The sequence below is a fragment of the Clupea harengus genome, chromosome 20 (genome assembly GCF_900700415.2).
Source record: "Clupea harengus chromosome 20, Ch_v2.0.2, whole genome shotgun sequence".
NCBI lineage: Eukaryota > Metazoa > Chordata > Actinopteri > Clupeiformes > Clupeidae > Clupea > Clupea harengus.
Genome location: NC_045171.1, coordinates 25,884,570 through 25,903,859, shown reverse-complemented (window position 1 = coordinate 25,903,859; position 19,290 = coordinate 25,884,570). Strand labels below are relative to the sequence as shown.

At 39.5% G+C, this 19,290-nt stretch overlaps 2 protein-coding genes and 1 long non-coding RNA gene across 3 annotated transcripts in view; 2 read left to right on the top strand and 1 right to left on the bottom strand.

The window, feature by feature from the left end:
• LOC116225230 (extracellular superoxide dismutase [Cu-Zn]-like) overlaps positions 1–19,290 on the bottom strand; it is a 364,295-nt gene that overhangs the window by 152,964 nt on the left and 192,041 nt on the right. The gene's annotated exons all lie outside the window — the stretch shown is intronic.
• On the top strand, positions 2,909–8,614 carry LOC116225232. The gene is made up of 3 exons (XR_004165988.2): positions 2,909–3,059; positions 5,392–5,729; positions 7,080–8,614. It is a non-coding gene; the product is annotated as an uncharacterized LOC116225232 (long non-coding RNA).
• On the top strand, positions 11,626–18,946 carry st3gal5 (ST3 beta-galactoside alpha-2,3-sialyltransferase 5). Its single transcript, XM_012842109.3, has 7 exons — positions 11,626–11,793; positions 13,205–13,319; positions 13,573–13,690; positions 14,071–14,408; positions 15,143–15,329; positions 15,805–15,963; positions 18,636–18,946. Exons 2-7 carry the CDS (start codon positions 13,282–13,284, stop codon positions 18,882–18,884), a joined length of 1,089 nt encoding a protein of 362 aa, XP_012697563.1. The 5' UTR covers positions 11,626–11,793; positions 13,205–13,281; the 3' UTR covers positions 18,885–18,946.

Here is a 19,290-nt window from a genome sequence, read left to right as displayed (position 1 = left end):
TTGAATCAATCCTCATCAATGACATGGAAACAATCCCATTTGGAGGAGAGATTTGTGCACTGCAGAGAATTAACATTCCATTAAGACATGGCTGTTTCCAACCACACATAGCCATTGCCATTTACAACATTAACAAAGTCTATCTCTGCCTTTCAATTTAATATTTTAATTCAATTGAAATACATTTCTTACTGACTACACCTCTGAACTATTCTGTATGTCAATCATTTTCTCTGTGAAATTCCGCCGTGATGAACAGTATTTCATGTGCTGTGCCACACTGTGTGTACATACAGTTTGGCATGAACAGTACGCCCCAGTGATTTAGAAACATAGCTGAAGTGGAAATTCTGACCTTTAGTGCAGAGTCTGCAGACAAAATGTTTCCTTACTCAATCCTCTGCCCCACACTGTAGACTGTTTTTGTGCAGTGGTGTGTATCACTGGTCAGGCCTGTGTTGGCATGGCGACTGAATAAACAGTGTTTCTCTTTAGTGGGACGAGTTCAGTCTTGTCTCCTGGTGGGGCAGCTGTTGAGTAGGCTGGATAGACATGTAGTATGCATCAACTCCATGGGGGGTTGGGGTGTCACTGTACCACTCAGACCATGTGGCCTGTGCTCGGTTTAAAAATAACTCTGTCTCCTTTGTGAGCGGGGGCAGGGGGCAGAGAGCAGGGGAGTTTCCACTGGGGACAGGAGAGCTGACTCCTCCACATACAGGGGGTCATCTGGTGGCAGTCCAGAAGAGAAGTCAAGTGGACCAAATGCTATATGTTATGAGTGGTGGTCCGCTTTTATCACAGATGGGCATGTGTACAGCAATCTAGACTATTCTCATTCGTAGTTCCACGTTGGTGGAACGAGCTGCCTAGCACTACCAGAGCAGCGGCGTCCCTCTCTACCTTTAAGAAGCTCTTGAAGACCCAGCTCTTCAAAGAGCACCTCACTTCCCAACTTGCACTTCTACTAGAACTTAACTTGCACTTACAGTAGTTACATTTCTGCACTTTTTTCTATTTCTTATGAAAAATAGTATTTATTGTTACACTAGGTCTCTATTGCTCGTAGCTTGATTGTTCTCTCCCTTGTACGTCGCTTTGGACAAAAGCGTCTGCTAAATGACTAAATGTAAATGTGTCATCTGGCAATGTGTCGAAAATAATGTCATTGACAATTACATTTAACGTGTCCTTGATTATCTCTAAACATCATCGTCTGTGTATGGTTTCTTTACACCCCAGAACTCTATAAGCAATCAATTAAATCCATTCCATCAACTTGAATATATGAAAATGAAATATAGGTCATGCGCTGCAGAAGTGCACAGTTTGACTGTTTTGAATTCTTACAATGCATGATGGTGTGCTCCCCTGACAACAGGATAGACTGAAATCTTGATTTATGATTTTAGACCGCCATCTGCTGGTAGGCGTTATGAAGTACTCCTGCAAGCATGTTAGACTCGTGTGCAGTTTGGTCTTTCTGCTTGTGGATCCCAAACACATGTATCTTTTTCAGATGTGAATATTTCTGTCGATTTTAGCAAAAGAGCTGATGAATTCAGAGTCTAGACCAACACGGATGGCTGCTCAAGAAGACCACAAAGTGCAGCTGGAATATTGCCGGTTATGGCACGAGGAGCCTCAGTCCACTGACTTGGTATCGTATATAGTAAGAATCAAGTCTAAGACCTCATGTCATGAGTAATTAATTGCATGAGATTTTAAGGCACTGATGAATGATTAAGATATGACTCCTTTGTGATACATGCAGCAACTAGAAGCCAAAGTGAACATGTCAGCAGTGTAGCGTATGAACTTGAAACCAGGCTCTGGAGAAGTTGCACATCTGCATTTTAGGACTTATTATGCTTGGATAGCCAGTACCAGAAGACCACCCCAAATGATCCAAGAGTTAGCAAGTCTGCTTGAGTAAGTGAAGGGGGCCCAAGTTGGTCTTGTCACACAGCTGGAAATTTCATGTGGGATTCTGAAGCTGTCTTGAAGGATCATCTCAGTCCTGCATCGCAAAAGCTTTAGTACACTTGCCCTGACTAACCCTGAAATAAGATTTACTGTAGTGTTTTTGTGTCAGTATAGGATAGAGTTGATTGAATGCGTTGAGAGTTTGCTTTAGGTTATATAGACAAAATAAATGTGTTTAGATAGATAGATAGTTTGAATTCCCTACAAGATATAGGCTTAGCACAGAATGTCATCTGAGGCAAGAGGAGGGGGAACCCCATAAAATGGAGTGGCAGCTCTTAAAGCTGGTGAGATAAGGCCATTAGGGTTCTTCTGGAAGAACACTTGGGCAATGCTCCATGTCATTAACAGGAAAAGAAGTGTTGATGATTGCAAGCAATGTTTTTCAGATTTTTACATACCCATGATCTTTCATCATGGATAAACCAATCAATTAATTGATTTCACTATTTAATATTTTACACAATTTTCAACCTTATATACAGTTTTCCACGTCCAGGTAAAATGTCTACCCATATGTTTGAGCTCCATCTGTACACAAATCTCACATACACGGTTGGCACATTTCAGAGTGTATTCATAGGTGTGAATCCTGACAAGAAAGTAGGCTAAGAAAGGTGAAGTATATTTTCAACAAAGTTATTACACAAGACATGAAACTTATAACTCAGAACAAGTACAATATTCAGTTTTGTTCTCATTAAGCTAATGAGGAATTTACACAACATTATGGTTATGTTTATTTGTTTGATAAAGTGTATAACAAGTGTACGATCAATGGTTGTGGTGGCATATGTTCTGACGTTGATGTGTATTCACATTGATTTTGCCCTCAATCCGCTTGGGGTCGGGCTTCTACAGGATGACTCATGAACTTTGGTCATCATGTAATAGCCTACCGCTAGGTTGCCACTGGCAGTTACGTCTGCGATGACATCACTCCGCCGCAACATCAGTGGCGATCTATGCTCCTTTTCGACGTGCATCGAAAGCGATAACCGTACAATCAGTCGGATCCCTTATCGTGTGTGTGTAGAATTGTCCGTTTTTGGAGGATTTTTTTATTCCTTGAGGTAAGTATTATTTATTCGTGACTACTCTGGTTTTTTTTAAATAGTTTCCTGTCATCGCATTTGGCTTCATAAATGCGCACATCTAATTTCCTGTTATAGGCTGATTGTCACTGTCCTATCCTGGGGAAGAGATCAATACTCATGCTGTATAGTGTTTGACTGAAATAGTGACAGTACTTTTATTTTTCGTGTTATTTTTTGAAGACATTATACATTATACTACATTTCCAGTCAAGATCATGTAATTTGAACGCCGGGCAATTAGGATTTAATTTGTATTCCGAGTGGTGGCACATTAAGTGCGCAGGCTGTTTTATGGAGGCCGAGGCTAGATATCTCTCAACCTGTGTTGTTTTTAAAGTGAAGTTTATATACAAACACGGTTGAGTTCCTGTCATCGTTTGGTAGTCTGTCTTCAAAACAGTGACCAAAAATGGATCTAAGCTTTGCATATTAGTAGGCTGTGTAGTCAATAGGGTAAAGTTGTCTTTCGTGTTAGGCATGGAATACTTACATCTTCAGTAAAGCTGACGCAATAATGTTGTCCATGTAGGCCTAGGCAGTAATACATAATGTTATATAGCCTACTGTAAACATATGAAGAACAGCTACTAAGAGATACTAAGGCTGTTGTTAGAAGAACAAAAAGATGATTTCTCTGAATTCGTATGTAATGGGAGTCCACCATAAATGTCCACCTGGCATCTCCTATGTGTTGTACATGTCTGAAGGTTTTCACATATCACATCTCTGGTGTGCCCTTGGTCCACACAAGAAGAAGGTGTATCAGATAGCAGCTTCTGGTGACAGGTGTGAATGAGAACAGCAGGGCAAAGCATTAGGACGGGAGTGGCCTCTGTTACTGGTCAACTACTGGTTTTTTGTGTGGGTTTGGTGTCCTTCTTCCTGCTAATGGGACCCCAAGGGGTTGCTGCTGGATGATGTTTGTTGTGGAAACAATGTGTCGGGTGTGTCAGGTCATTGAGGAAACAGTAAACCGCATGACTGGGTATTCACAAACCAGGCTAATGTTTAGCAAGGCCATTTGAAGGTAGCTTCCATGTAAAATGTTAATTTGTGGTAAATGTAATTTTACAGTTGAAAAGAAGGAGATTTCCCTTCACATATACTATAACCTACAAATGTATCAATGACCAGTACTTTGCCTATCCCTACGTACCAGCTTGTGAAAGCACTCCTTGGGCACACAGTCTGGTAGATTAGATAGCAGTGAGTACCTAGCCGCTAATTCAGTTACAGGTATGGTTTCATTGATATCAAAGCCTTTTATGTGTCAAGTTGTTACACCCATATAATACATGCCAGAGTTTTTGTTCAGGGAATTCATTAGGTATTGGACTGTAAATAATTCATACACTTAATGCATGGTTGTTTGTCTGACAACTGGTGCTGTAATGCATATTCCTTTCTCAAAGGAAATGGGCCAATTTCAGAGTTCCTCATGACTGCAATGCAAGGTGCTGTCATTGCCATCACAGACCATAACAAAAGATAGTTGTCTTGTTTTATACTAAGTCTTGTTTAATCTGGTTGCATTGTAAACTTGGGTGTTGTGACTCAGTACAGGGGATACTCAGCAGTCTGGTGAAAGCAGATTGTGGCTTTCATTACTGATCGAAGCCACTGCTTGTATGTACTTTCAGCCATTCATATTTACTTCTAGTAGCTGACATTTTCATTGTCTGATTTAGAGGTGGAGCTCTGAATAAAAGGTCATTAAAACGCTCTTATCTTATCTTGTTTTCTCTAACTTGCACTGTAGGATAGTTCAACTGGAAAAACAGAATGGTCATAAAAAGGGCAGAATGGATCTACTAAGTGTATGTGCATTGTGCACACCATAAATATTTTATTTGGAACGCCTTAAATGATGTCGTATTATGTCAATAATAAAAAAAACCTTCACTGATTACTCAAATAGTTAGATATTGTTCTTATTGTGATTATGGTACTACGATCATTACTCAGTGGAAAGACACATCAGTTTCTGAACTTTAATTAGTGAGTGTAAAAACACACTTGGTATCGTCCATTATTATCCTCTGAAACACCAGACTGTTTCTATTCTATTCTATTCTATCAGAGTTTCTGTTAGGGTGAATAGAGGCATCATAATCAATGTAATGCTTTGCTGCCAAAACAGCTGGTAATAATTCAATTTAGTTTTGGGGTACCCTTTTAAAGAAAAAATAATCATTAAAGGAAAGGAAAAAGAAAAGTATACAAAGGTATATATTAAACATTTATTCTTTACAAGATTTAGTTTTTTATTTTATTTGTCCTTATTAACAAATGGCTTTCGTCTCCACAGCCAACACTGGTGATTGCAAATGAATTTTGAGCAGCCACCTCCATACCCTGGGCCAGGCCCCACTGCGCCCGGGTATCCTCCTCAGGGATACCCTCCTCAGGGATACCCTCCTCAGGGATACCCTCCACAGGGATACCCTGTCAATATGGATCAGCCCAACCCAGGCTTCCCTCCTCACAACCCAGCGTACCCTAACTACCCTGCCGGACCTGGTGGACCTGGTGGGCCTTACCCAGGGCCTGATCAAGCAGCCTTTCAAGGATATCCGCAACAACCTCATGGATGGCAAAATGCTCCCCAAGCTGGTCCAATGTATGGGGAAGGGCCTAAAAACACAGGTAAATACAATTCACTGTAACATCTCATTTGTCAATATTCTTTACATGTATTATATATGAATATGTTTCCGAGCTTCTCCACCCCTATATTCCTTTAAGACTGCTCAGATCTCTCAATCAAAGTCTGCTGGCTGTTCCAGAGTCCAGATTAAGATCCAAGGGTGACCATGCATTTCCAGTTTTGGCCCTTGAACTCTGGAACAGCCTTCCCCTCAGTATCTGATGGGCAACTTCTCATCTTTCAAATCCATTTTATACAAGTATATTCTGTATTTTTATTTGATTTCATTATTATTTTTCCCTTTTGACTTTGACTCTATTTTGTATGTATGCTGTAAAGCACTTTTGGCTCCTGGCAGAAAGGTGCTTTAGTAATAACATGTATTATTATTATTATTATTATTGTTGGGATGATTAATATTTATGTGGTGATGATGGTGCTTATTATTATTATAAGTAGTATTAGTATTATTATTATGTATTCACTTAGCAGATGGCTTTATCAAAGAGTCTCTCAATATGTTGCAGCTATACCCAAAATTGGAACAGAAGTGTTTATATATCCCTGAATTCTATGGGAGAGAAGCAATGTTGATAAGGCTCACTGTCATTCTGTCTACTGTAAGTGTGAGGCACACAGTAGACCTGCTTTAACAGACAAGCACCTACAAATAACTTTGAGCTTTGAGTAAGGAGTAAGTGCCCGAAGTTGACGTGTTAAATATAAATACAACATCATATTTAGTATGCATTACACATACATCTAAGGCTAGGTGTGGCACTAAATAACCCTTTCATTTGATTGTTGGCCTTCATGACTTTGAAGTTCAGGGTAAACGCAGTCACAGCATCTATGCAACTATGTTGGAGAAACTCGTTTTGATTCAGTTTTTATTACAGACCCTTATGAAACGGGGAAAGCTACAAATGAGACGCTTGGGTCAAAATAGAGTTGTTCTGCAACATTTCAAATGAGATGTAACGTTGGGGTCAAAATAGAGTTGTTCTGCAACATTTCAAATTAGATGTAACGCTTGGGGTCAAAATAGAGTTGTTCTGCAACATTTCAAATGAGATGTAACGCTTGGGTCAAAATAGAGTTGTTCTGCAACATTTCAAATGAGATGTAACGTTGGGGTCAAAATAGAGTTGTTCTGCAACATTTCAAATGAGATGTAACGTTGGGGTCAAAATAGAGTTGTTCTGCAACATTTTTAGATGTATTTCCCCACAATGTTTGCTGTATTCTGTTAAATCAATGACTACTGTTGTGTGGTTATGAGCTCTAGCTCGTATATAGTTAATATGTGCATGTTTATTTCTCACTCTTCTCCACTCTTTCTGTCTCAGTGTATGTGGTGGAGGACAGAAGGCGTGAGGACTCAGGGGACACTTGTCTGACTGCATGCTGGACTGCGCTGTGCTGCTGTTGTCTATGGGATATGCTAACATAAAGCTAACATAAAGCTTTGAGTACTCAGACTGTACTATGCCCTCCTGCACTGCACTCCCCAACATGAGGTTCCACCATGATTGACCTGAGGTGCCCAAAACCCTCCTTCTTCTCCTGTCATAGCTTCTTATTCCCCAGACGTCTGATGTCCATGTCTTATAGATACAGCCAACCCACATTCTTTCTAAATACACACCTGTCTGTGGTTTTGCTGACTATAAAAGCAATATAAATCTTATCTGGATATAACTTCAAATTATTATTGAAAGCAGCATTCTCAAAATATCTGGTGTGTGTGAAACTGATTTTTTTTTTAGATCTCAGGCAACCATGTTGTAAGACATGAATTTAAATCTTAAATTTACCATGAGCTTTGATATAGACTGCAGATTTTATGATGGCAAATAAATGTACTGTATCATTTCTGCATCTGATCCATGGATAACATGTTCTGACTTGACCAGTGCTTGACCAGTGAGTGACGAGATGATTAGATCTGATCCTCCAATTCTATCAGCATGATGCAGCATCCATACCTCACCATCCACTCTCTACCTCTTACTCTGCCTTATTTTCATCTTCACCTCGGAGTTTTGAAGGCATCCATCCCAATGCGCCCACATACCCATTCCTGTTTCCACAAACCCCCTAATGCTTTACCTTTAGTCCTACACACATCATACTTCAGACAGTAGAGCTGAGAGGCTGTCAGGCAGACAGCAGACAGCAGACAGCTGCTGAGGCCAACATGTATCTGGGCAACACCATTTCATCTCATTCCCAGTCTACCATGACAACCTTTCAGTCCATTATTTGAATGAATACTCTGTCAGTTTAAGCACACATTTGCACGATAAATTATTGTGTTACCATGAAAGGCCGCTATCTCCCCAGTCAACCGTATTAAATAACTGCATAAGGTGATGTAACCCCCACCTTCCTGGACCACAGTAGAGAAAATGAGTGAAATTTGGCAATTAGGTATGAAATTATTACATTATTCTGTACAGAGCACCTTGTCATTGTAAAGCTTTTCACCAAAGCCCATAAACAGTAGAAGTCTGCATGATTACCATAGCTACAATATTAACAATGAGAGGCTTTGATAGTTCATCATTCCCAATGAGGCAGAGCGACTGGAAAGCAGAAAGAGAAATTGTGAAACACATTATTCAGGGGTTGCACATTTTGACGCTTAAATATTTTAAAAACATTTTTGCTTAAAATCTTTAGGCGATGCTGTATACTGTTAAATTACTTATTTTGTCTTGAATTTCTATTTGAAATTATTTGCATTTTGATAATTAGAAATATATGTGGTCTTGTTGTTCTCTAATGACTACTTGCATTATTGTTGTTTTTAAATAGCAAAAGATTAAGTACACATTCAATATTGCCTTGGCTTAAAAGAAAATAAATTATTCAAAAATTACCTTTGGCTATTGAGGTCATCATTCAACTTTATGGTAAAAGCTATATAAGATGTGATCTGTCAGTACTCTCTGAATATACTGATTTTATTATGATGCTGGCTGAAGATGTATCGGACTAGCCCCTATTTATAAACATAAAAATAAAGAATCAATGTTTGAACAATGAATGTTGAAAAACATTAATGTCTATTTTAATATTTTAATGTTTATTGATGAGAATGGCACACAAATCTTTTCAATTGCAAAGGCAAAACAAAGACCATAAACATAAAAGTAGAAGTCAAATTCCAAGTGCTTTCCTTGCAGACATTATAGACTTTGTTGTCAATAAAAGACTCCACGTGATATGTTCATTGTGATACAAGGTATGACCATGAAACACAACTAGGCTACAAAGTATCTTGCAACTGTCTCCCACAGTTGCAAGGGAAGCACTGCTGTAGCAATTAAAGATAAAATGATGAAGGATGGATTGGAAATATTGACAAACAGTCTCCATTGTACTTTTAGAATTCCTGCACCTTTGAAAAGGGTTGTTCTCAATTGCACTAAAACTAAAATATTTGTCAAAAACAAGTTTACAAAAATTCCTTTAATGAGTTTTTTTTCATTAAACGTTGGCCTGTAACCTTGATCCAATTGTGTTGTTTGTGTGTGTGTGTGTGCATGTGTGTATGTCTATCAACAATTTCATCCTATATTATGGTTTGTTGTCCTTCATACGTCAGCGAGCCTGGATTGTTATTAGTAAATATGCCTGGCCATGGGGTAACCCGGAATAGCTTTCCTGCAACTGAATCAAAGCAGCAAACACAGGTATGTGTCAACCAGTAGTGTGTTAATGTAACACAGGAATGGACTCAGAAAAGTCAGTTGTTCTGGCTGGTCTCAACAATTACGTCGTACTGACCAAATAAGACTATGAAAAACTCTTTTTTAGCTGGAGAGCTTCTAAAATAGGCTGCCACTCGTGGCGGAGCCATGGCATCCAATTCACTTATTAAATAATGCCGGCGTGTCCGTTGTTCTGGCTGGTCTCAAAAATTACGTCCAACTGGCTTACTAAGACTAGGAAAAACTATTTACATGTGGGTAGAGCAGCGTACTATCTTAATACAAATAACTAAGCACAGTAGAAAAGTCAAATAGACAAATATCTGTCTCGAAAATCGTTCGTTTGGGTAAACTAATACATAACGTTAATCTATAAATAGACTTAGCATATCGATTCTTTTAACAAACTGTCCGATAACTGACACAGCTACTGTATAGAAAGATAGCTGGCTAACTGGTTAGCTGTGAGTGATGTGATATAAACATTACTCAAAACATTTTCACCCTTCTTTCTAGGAACACTGTTCTGCCCTTGGCAAGCATAATTAATCGGTTTGGCAGTTTTAGTAATTCGCTTTTCTGTTAGCCATTTCTGATACCAGCAGCTACTAAAGCTAGCTTCGGTTTTTGTTTCCATGGTAACAGGAGCCGTCTCAGAATAATTAGCTTTTCGATTTGGCCATTTCTGATATGCAGCACACGAAGGTACGATAATTAAATGGAGGGCAAAGAAAACGCTGCATGGTCTTGGTCATGCAAAGTTCAAATTGTGTACGTATATGTACAAACATTTGTATATTTGAATGTGTATATTTCACTGCTATAAAAAATATAGAAAGCAGGTGTTTGATGTTTGTTTGTTTGTTTCTTCTCTGTCAGTAGTTTGTGTTTGTGAAATTACTGTTTTTTGAAAAGGAAACATATAATTGTTCATTTCACTGTTAAAGGATACGTTTGGCAATAAACATATTTGAAACAAAATATAGAAAGCAGACTGACTTCCAGTGTCTCACTATTTGATTTGTAGGTTATTTGCAGATTTTGTTCCATTTTTCTCAATGATGGTCAATTATTAGTAGTTATCTAAACAAGCACTATTTCGATAGTTTACTTTTCTTTTCAGTATTTTAAAGTGAATGAGCTGTGGAAGAACAAGAACAGTGAGCGTCTATCAGCGATTATCATGGCGATTATAGCCTAACTATCGAGATTCTAAGTAACATGGAGACAAAACTTTTTTGGTAGGCCTACTCCACGTAGATCATAAACCCTTGAATATAAAAACGACTCGTAAACGCTATAGTCTTCACCTAAGACGGGCTGAAGCAGTCAATGGGGCGTATATGTAGGCTACTGTATATACAGTATGTCTGCTGCTGCTGTTCTCGTGCTTTTTTAGTTTCCCATAGGGTACAAAAAAACACTCCAAACATTGTCTCTTTCAATCTTGAATCTAAGTTAGATGTAAAATGACTGGCTAGTTAGAAAAAAAAACATTTGTTTATGCTAAGCAGCAATTCTGCGAGAAGAAAAAAAAAGCTGAGGTTAGCAGTAATCCAGATTTGAACAGCAGAGTGCGTGAAAATCAGAGAATCACAATACCAGCCCTTATTTAGCAAACATGTGTAGATAGTTGCAAAGACCCATTTTCATTGGGAGGTTTTAATGTTGAGTCTAAGCGGTTCTCATATAAACTGACTACACTACACACGTTTTTAATCGTAGATGTATTCGAGCAAGTGAGAGAAATATTCTTCATTAATGTAATGTCTGCATAAAATTGTCCTGTAAGTACAATTTATTGGGTGAAAATACATTTTTTGTTACTGAGTAAATATTACCCACCTCTGTTGAACATAATGCATTTTCGCCTGTTTGATAGGCTATGTTTTAAATATAGCCTAGTGGCACAGTCAATGACAAGATCATGACTAATAAACATATATTTTATTAGTATTTAGGACGTTCTGAACATTTTCCACCTTCATTTAGACACAATCCTTAATCCTAAGTTTCTCAGTGTTCCTTAGTTTAAAACAATGAGATGAATTAGTCTTTTTTAGTCCACTTGTTTTTGATATCGTGGTTTTGCAAATAATATATGATATTTCTTAAATATCAAAGTTTATTGATTACTTTTATTTTGATATATTTTACATCTAAAAGTGGCCGGAAGTTGAACAAGCTAATTTGACACCGAGAGCTGTAATGTTTAGGGAAGGATTTAGATATACACTGCAGCCTGCTGGGGGAAGCATACTGTGATGGAACATAACACTAGAACGACATCGTAGCAGTAGCCTTCCACCCTTGAAGATGATCGTCTGAATATACGGATTTAACGGTAGGTAGACTGTCCCGACAGTTTAACCTGACAGCACAATGCATTTGATCAACCAAACACTTCGTTAATAGAAGAAGTTGAAGAGCGGGTTTAAAAGAACTACGGTAGATTGGGTTATAATCTCACCAAACGAGTGATCTCTTTGCTGTAATTGTAGCAATCACATAGTCATCCAAATGGCACCAAATATTATACTTGTCTAGCTGCACACAGGCATCGATTGAGAACAAATGCATTGACTTCCTGTTTAACGGGTTTGCCTTGGAACGTTACCTTTATCTGAAGATAAAAGAGGTATGGCTGCAGTAACGTAGCTGTTCATGCACACCTCTCCACACCTAACGTTCATTATCCTGCTAAAATAGCCAGTAGTATATATTTGCCTTGCAAACCAATACATTGGAGGCCCTATAATTATTTGGCAGACATTATGCAATCCTTGCTATTATCAATTGTGCAATATTTTTATATATATACATCTCTACTTACAGAAATTCAGTTAGGCGACTCTATGAAATATGTCCCTTTTAAACTGAGCTGATTACACCTAGAAGAATTAAAAAAAAATGTAGACAAATATCTATAGTGGTCTTAACTATCTTCAATGGCTTAGCCATTTTGTAACGCATAGTATTTCTGTTCCCGTTTCATTACATTGTACAACACCAGATAGAAGTCCATACCTAGTTTGAGAATGATCTGTCATGAAAATAAGGCCTCCTCATACCAGGGCTTAAATCTATCAGATCACATACAGGTGCAGCTCAATATATTAGAAAATCATTCATTACACACAGACTGATATATTTCAAGTGTTTATTTCTTTTAATTTTGATGATTGTAACTGACAGCTAATGAAAACCCCAAATTCAGTATCTCAGAAAATTATGTAAATAATGTAACTTCCTGTATAGACATGCTTCTTTTTCTATTGTTCTGTCTAAACACATGTTCATATGAAATGTGTAATACATTCCACCCTTTACTGTGTAACTATACAGGCTGTATATACTGTACTTCCTACGTCATTCTCTTACCATTTATTAGTTATCCCTGCACTTCTTGCACTCTCCACTCTTTGCACTACTTGTTGTGTTTACAGTTCACAGCTCCTGTATATTGCCATTCCTCCTTGTATATATTTCTTCTATTTCTCAGACCTATGTGCTGTTGTGTTGTATTGTTTTTTGCCGTGTTGTGTTGTATATTTTGTGTAAGTACAATGAGAGCCACTTAACCCGGATTCAAAATCCTTGTTTGTGCAAACTTACTTGGCCAATAAACGTGATTCTGATATATACATTATTTAATGTTTTAGGAGGCAAGATAGTTGCTTTGGATCTGACAAAGTTTTTGTTTCCTAGTTTATCATTAGAGAAGTAGTCTTTAAGAATGATCTTTGATTCATCAGATGGTCAGGGGTTTCCCTCATGAGGAGCAGTGAGGAAAGCAGTGAGAAACAGGCAGAAGCATTATCGTCTCATCATCATGTTGATATCAAGAACTCTTCGCTTTTGTTGTCAAAGGTAAGCACTGAGTAAAAGTGTGAATACATGTGAAAAAAAAGCCAATGCAATGTGAATATCAGGATGTCTATCCTGCAGTTTTTTAAATAAAGAAACCGGTAATAAAAATCCAAGTAACGTAAGCTGACTGTGTCATGGTAAGTGAACCATGGGTGTACCTGATCCCAAAAAGACATGCCTAGTGTTACAAAGTATTTCAATCAAGTCCAATTCCATAATATCTGCTCATGCTGACTGTGCTGTGTTGCCACAGGCGATTCCTTCTGCCTCTCACAGTCCTAGCACTGGCCTCCCCCTGGCTTCTGAAAGGGGTGGATTTCACCACCAACCCAAAGACTTATGAGTGGCCTGTGGATCCCAAGCACCAAGAGGTAACCAGCATCTTTACTTTCTCACATTTACTAACTACATCTGGGTTTAGAATTTAGCTGGGACTGAAGCAATTGGAAATAATGCCATGGATTGCATTCCTTGTAATACTTAATACAGTAGTGTTATAAAATAGTAGTAGCAGAGATGATGGTGATGATAATAATAATAGTGGGATCTTTCTGTATATTTTACTTCAATACTGGAATATTTAGGCTGTGAGAGATCAGACCTTGTACTTCAAATTGGTGTATTGAAAGGTCATTTTGTGGGTAAAATGTTATGGGGTTATGTAATGTTATGTCAATATAGTATAGGGTCAACATTTTTTGGGGAAAACATGAGAATGTTTACACCAAACTGTTTGTGAATTGTTTTGTAGCTGGTGCATACCTATGTGCGAAGTGTCTTAAACAGAGAATGCAGACCTGCATTTGCCCGAAAAGGAATTGAGGCCCGGATTCCCACAAGCACCCCAGTAATGGAGCCCTTCCTGTGGGGAGACACTCCTTTAACTGATACAGTCTTCCAATATCCACCTCCCTTTGGATTCCTGGACCTGCAAGACAAACTCAAGGATATCCTGAGGCTTCTGCCACCTTCCCCCACCGAGGAACATCTTGGGAAAGATTGCCAGCGATGTGTGGTGGTTGGCAATGGAGGAATCTTACGTGGGCTTGAACTTGGAGCACTTATCGACCAGTTTGACATGGTTATTAGGTATTTACCCGTTGTTACATGAATGAATAAACGGTGTGTTTTTCTTTTGAAATAGTATTGATACATTACATACTGAGAACCAAAAGTCCACAAAATAGTAGGCAACAGCAAATGGCAGCAGAAATCCAGAGACCAAAACCAAAACCATTCTGCATGTTTGCTGCATGGCACATTGGGGCTCATAATGAAGGCGTCTACTAGATGAAGAAATGAAAATGAGGTGTCATTTGGAGTGATCAGCTTTGCCCTAATCAATAGAGAAGATTACTGGAATAATTTAGAAAGGCCTAAAGAATGGTATATTTCAAATTATATGATGATGTAGCATTTTCTTCTCTCTCCCCCATCAACCTAACTTTGGCACTGCAGATAATGAACTTCAATGACCAATACCTTTTATTGACTTGTTTTTGCACAGAGCTAAGCACATGCAGGTGCAGGTGTGTTCAGCTGATCAAGAGCAACACTTTTGATACTGCCATACTTTTTATAACTTAATTATTTCCCTCCATTGAAGCACTCTTTGTGGTTGTGTTCTAAATGTCAAAAGCCATGAGGAGAACTAACCACAAAAAAACCAACTACTTTCATTAAAACTACTATCATAATCCACATTTAATTGTGCTGACGTTTCTAAAAGAACCACTAACAAAAGTGTCATAAAAATGGTGCAATGTTGTTTGTGGTTATTCATTAACAGCCTTTAAACAGCTATCTGAGCTTGTTTTTTTCAGGCTGAACAGTGGTCCAGTGCAAGACTTCAGTAAAGATGTGGGGAACCACACCACCATTCGGATGAGCTACCCAGAGGGCAGTCCAAAGGTCTGGGAGGACCTGGACCCAAAGCTGAAATATGTGGCTGTGATCTATAAGTCTGTGGACTTCCATTGGCTCAATGCAATGATTACCAAACAAAAAGTGGCAAGTATGACTATGACATCCACAGCACATTAGGAGAAGCTTTGGAGGAAGGTGTGACTATTCATTTGGAAAATGGTTTAATTAAGCATTGTTAAAAATGCAGTTACCCTCACAAAACAATTGTTCCCACTAATAAGGTCCATTGAGGATAGGAGGACTCTTATCATAATGAAAGTACAGGAGATAGACCTAGGCCTAGAGAGAATGTTTACCTGCTGGTGCACTAACTTACTTTTGCACAACCTCTTCCGCTTAGTTGTTGCCTTGTTAATGTTTGTTTTTACCAAAAGCCCCCCTTAGAATTTGATTGATTGGTTTGATTTGATCCATATTAAGTGCAGCATGCAGACTAAAATCAGATATAATCATTAGTTGGTTAATGAATGTGGCTGATCTGAAAAGTAGGTCCATCAGTCAATTGGTCAACTGATCAGTTCCTTACACTAACACTGGATGTCTTCCTTCCAATATACAGTCACTGTGGGACTGGCTGTTCTTCTGGCAGAAGGTGCCTGATGACATCCCTATAAAGTTGTCACAGTTTCACGTCCTGAACCCGGAGATCATCAGGGAGACGGCCTTAGATCTGTTGCAGTACCCAAAGCCAAAGTTCCGGCTCTGGGGCTGGGACCAGGTAGTTAGCATTCTTCCATTCTCTGGGGCTGGGACCAGGTAGTTAGCATGCTTCCATTCTCTGGGGCTGGGACCAGGTAGTTAGCATGCTTCCATTCTCTGGGGCTGGGACCAGGTAGTTAGCATGCTTCCATTATCTGGGGCTGGGACCAGGTAGTTAGCATGCTTCCATTCTCTATGTCCAGTGGAATGCAGAAGCTGCAAAAGGCACCCCTGGTCCCCATTTATGTTGCTGTGAATAGTGAAGTGAGTATAAGATGAACTGTTCTCCAAAAGGCATAAAGGTAAAGATGAAACATTCTTTTAACATGGATAGTGAATTATACAGGATAGTGTACAGTTTGCTCTGGAACTCTTTTGACCACATATCTTTCGTAGTGTAACGGTAATGCGTCTTGGTGCGTCCCCGACAAGGACGTAACAGGAAAATCGGTCATCAATGCAGGACATGGTTGTTGTTTTGATGACAGCGCACCAATCCTGCTGGAGAGGAGCGCTGATGTACATGGTTGGACTGCAACTAAAACCAGATACCCAATTTCCATTTGGGAAGGACATTCGATCCAAAGAAAATAAGATGTCTTCTACTGCTTCTTCCCCTCTGCTATCAGACCCCTGAACTCCCAAAGCTGACCTGGACTTTTTTCTATTTTTATTTATTTTAATTTTTTTCCTATCCCCATCCCCCCCCCCCCCCCTGAGCTACCTATGATTGTTGTGTGACAATAAAGTTTTTATCTATCTTATCTTATATATCTAAATTGGCCATTTACGAGGATATTGCCAGGAAGATGGAGGAAAATGGCTACGACCATAGACGCATGATAGCCACAGGTGTAAACAGTGATGTGTCATAGCTGGACACCTTGGAGACGCATGATAGCCACAGGTGTAAACTGTGATGGGTCTTAGCTGGACACCTTGGAGACGCATGATAGCCACAGGTGTAAACTGTGATGGGTCTTAGCTGTCCACTTGTAAACAGGGGCACAGATCACTTTGACCAAGGTCTCAGACCTTAATGAGCTTGTTAGGGATATGGCCTGTTCACAGTCATCATTTGGAAAGGCCAGGAGGTGCACATTTCACAGCTTTATAAATCAGCCATGGACTTCTTTAACCAGCTGCCTAGTTTACTCTGTAAATGAAATCAAATGATGCCCACAATCAGAAGAAGGCTATAAGCAGAAGGCAAAGAGTTTCCAAGCGCAGAAAGACGAACATGCAGAAACCTTCGGCCACTCCCAGTTCCGCCATTGGTTTGGAAAAGTGGTTCCGTACAGCGAGATTTACCTTTGGAGTGGTGGTGCACTGTTCTATCGATCTTCATGGAAGAGTCATCAGAAGAAAACCTTTCCTGTGATCTCACCACAACATTCAACGTTGGAAGTTTGCACAGGAACATCTAAACAAGCCTGATGTGTTTTGGAAACGAGTCCTGTGGACTGATGGCGTTAAATATTACTTTTTGGGCGCAATGACCAAAAGTATATTTGAAATGTCATGAAAAGAACACCTCTCCAACTGTTCAGCACGGGGTGGATAGATCATGCTTTGGGCCTGTGCAGCCAGTGACACACGGGTGGATGGATCATGCTTTGGGCCTGTGTTGCAGCCAGTGACACTGGTAGAGGGAAGAATTCATTCAATTAAATACAAGCAAATTCTGGCCTGTAAAAAAGCTGAAGATGAAAAGAGGATAACGACCCTAATCACACCTCAAAATCCACAATGGACCACCTCACCAGGCAAAAGCAGAAGGGGTTACCATGGCGCTCATCGTCTCCCGATCTAAACATCATCGATCTGATCAGTCTGTGGAGACCTCAGAAGAGCAGTGCATGCAGACCCAAGAGCCTAGCAGAACTAGAACTCAAGAACCTCACAGAACTAGAACTCAAGAACCTCACAGAATTAGAACCCAAGAACCTCACAGAACTAGAACTCAAGAACCTCACAGAACTAGAACTCAAGAACCTCACAGAACTAGAACTCAAGAACCTCATAGAACTAGAACTCAAGAACCTCACAGAATTAGAACTCAAGAACCTCATAGAACTAGAGGCCTTTTGCCAGGAAGAATGGGCGAACATTCCCCAAACAACAATTCAAAGACTTTGGCTACAAAAAGGGTTTACGAGCTGTGATACTTGCCAAAAGCACTGACCATGCAGGGTGCCCAAACTTTTGCTTTTGGGACCTTTTCCTTTTTTGGTATTTTGAAACTGTAAAGATGGAAATAAAAATGTAATCTTGCTTAAAATATTGAAGAAATGTGCCATCTTTAACTATTTTAACCTTTTGGAAATCAGGTCATCTTTTACTTGCTTAGTTATTCACAGTAACAGAAATGTTGACCAGGGGTGCCCAAACCTTTGCAAGCCACTGTATGTCCTCACAAAGAAAACTAGTAAATGCATGCAGATGCAATGTATGAAAGGATCAGCAGTTATATATCACCCTAGTTGTAGAGATGTGTATTTGTGAACCATGTGATGTCCATTGCAGACAGTCATGTCATATCTCGTCAGTAGTTGTCTTAGATAACTGGTCAGTAGAAAAAGAAGGCTTTGCTGATAAGCTGTTCAACTCTCAAAATCAGGTTGTTTGGATGAAAACTTGTATCACAAGGGAGATGCAAATGGTAAATGGTGTGATTTCCTGTCATTACAGAATGTGCCAACGTTGGGTGTGTCCGCTCTCAACCTGGCCTCTTACTTGTGTGACGAGGTGAGCCTGGTTGGCTTTGGGTACAACCTCAGCCTGAGGGAGGCTCCGCTGCACTACTATGACAGTCTGCCCATGTCTGCCATGCTTACGCAGGAGATGCACAATGTGGACCAGGAAACGGCACTCCTCCAGAGCTTGGTGGCGGAGGGCACCATCTCGGACCTAACAGGGGGCATCCTGTGCAGCTTCTGACCCAGCTGATGCCAGCTCATTTAAAGGCCCTTAAAGTCTTATCGAAAGAGGTTGATATGAAGGATTATGATTCTAAGCAGTTTGTTCTGACCCAGATGGCTAAGATAACCTCTTTCTGAGCCACATAGTAGAGGAAGAAAAAACCTGTAGCCCTGTTTAATATGAGCTCATAATACCATGTCCTGTATGCAATAACTTAACACACTAGGGCTGAACACAGGAGGCATGTGTGCATGTTGAACCCATGTGGTTAGAATATGTTCTCATTCTCATTTTGACTAATGTGAGCGTTTTTTTAGAGTAAGAGCTATATTTTAATTTCCACCCTGCTGCTACTTCCTGTCACAAATTGTCTTCTACTTCTTACTTGCATAAAGCATATTGACAGATCTGTTAGGATTTGCAT

What these genes read in the sequence shown, in the direction of transcription:
- st3gal5 (XM_012842109.3), top strand. Translation starts at nt 13,282, where the DNA reads ATGTTGATATCAAGAACTCTTCGCTTTTGTTGTCAAAG. An exon ending in CAGTTTGACATGGTTATTAG is followed by an intron (nt 14,409 to 15,142) that starts GTATTTACCCGT and finishes TGTTTTTTTCAG; the next exon opens with GCTGAACAGTGGTCCAGTGC. An exon ending in GGCTCTGGGGCTGGGACCAG is followed by an intron (nt 15,964 to 18,635) that starts GTAGTTAGCATT and finishes CTGTCATTACAG; the next exon opens with AATGTGCCAACGTTGGGTGT.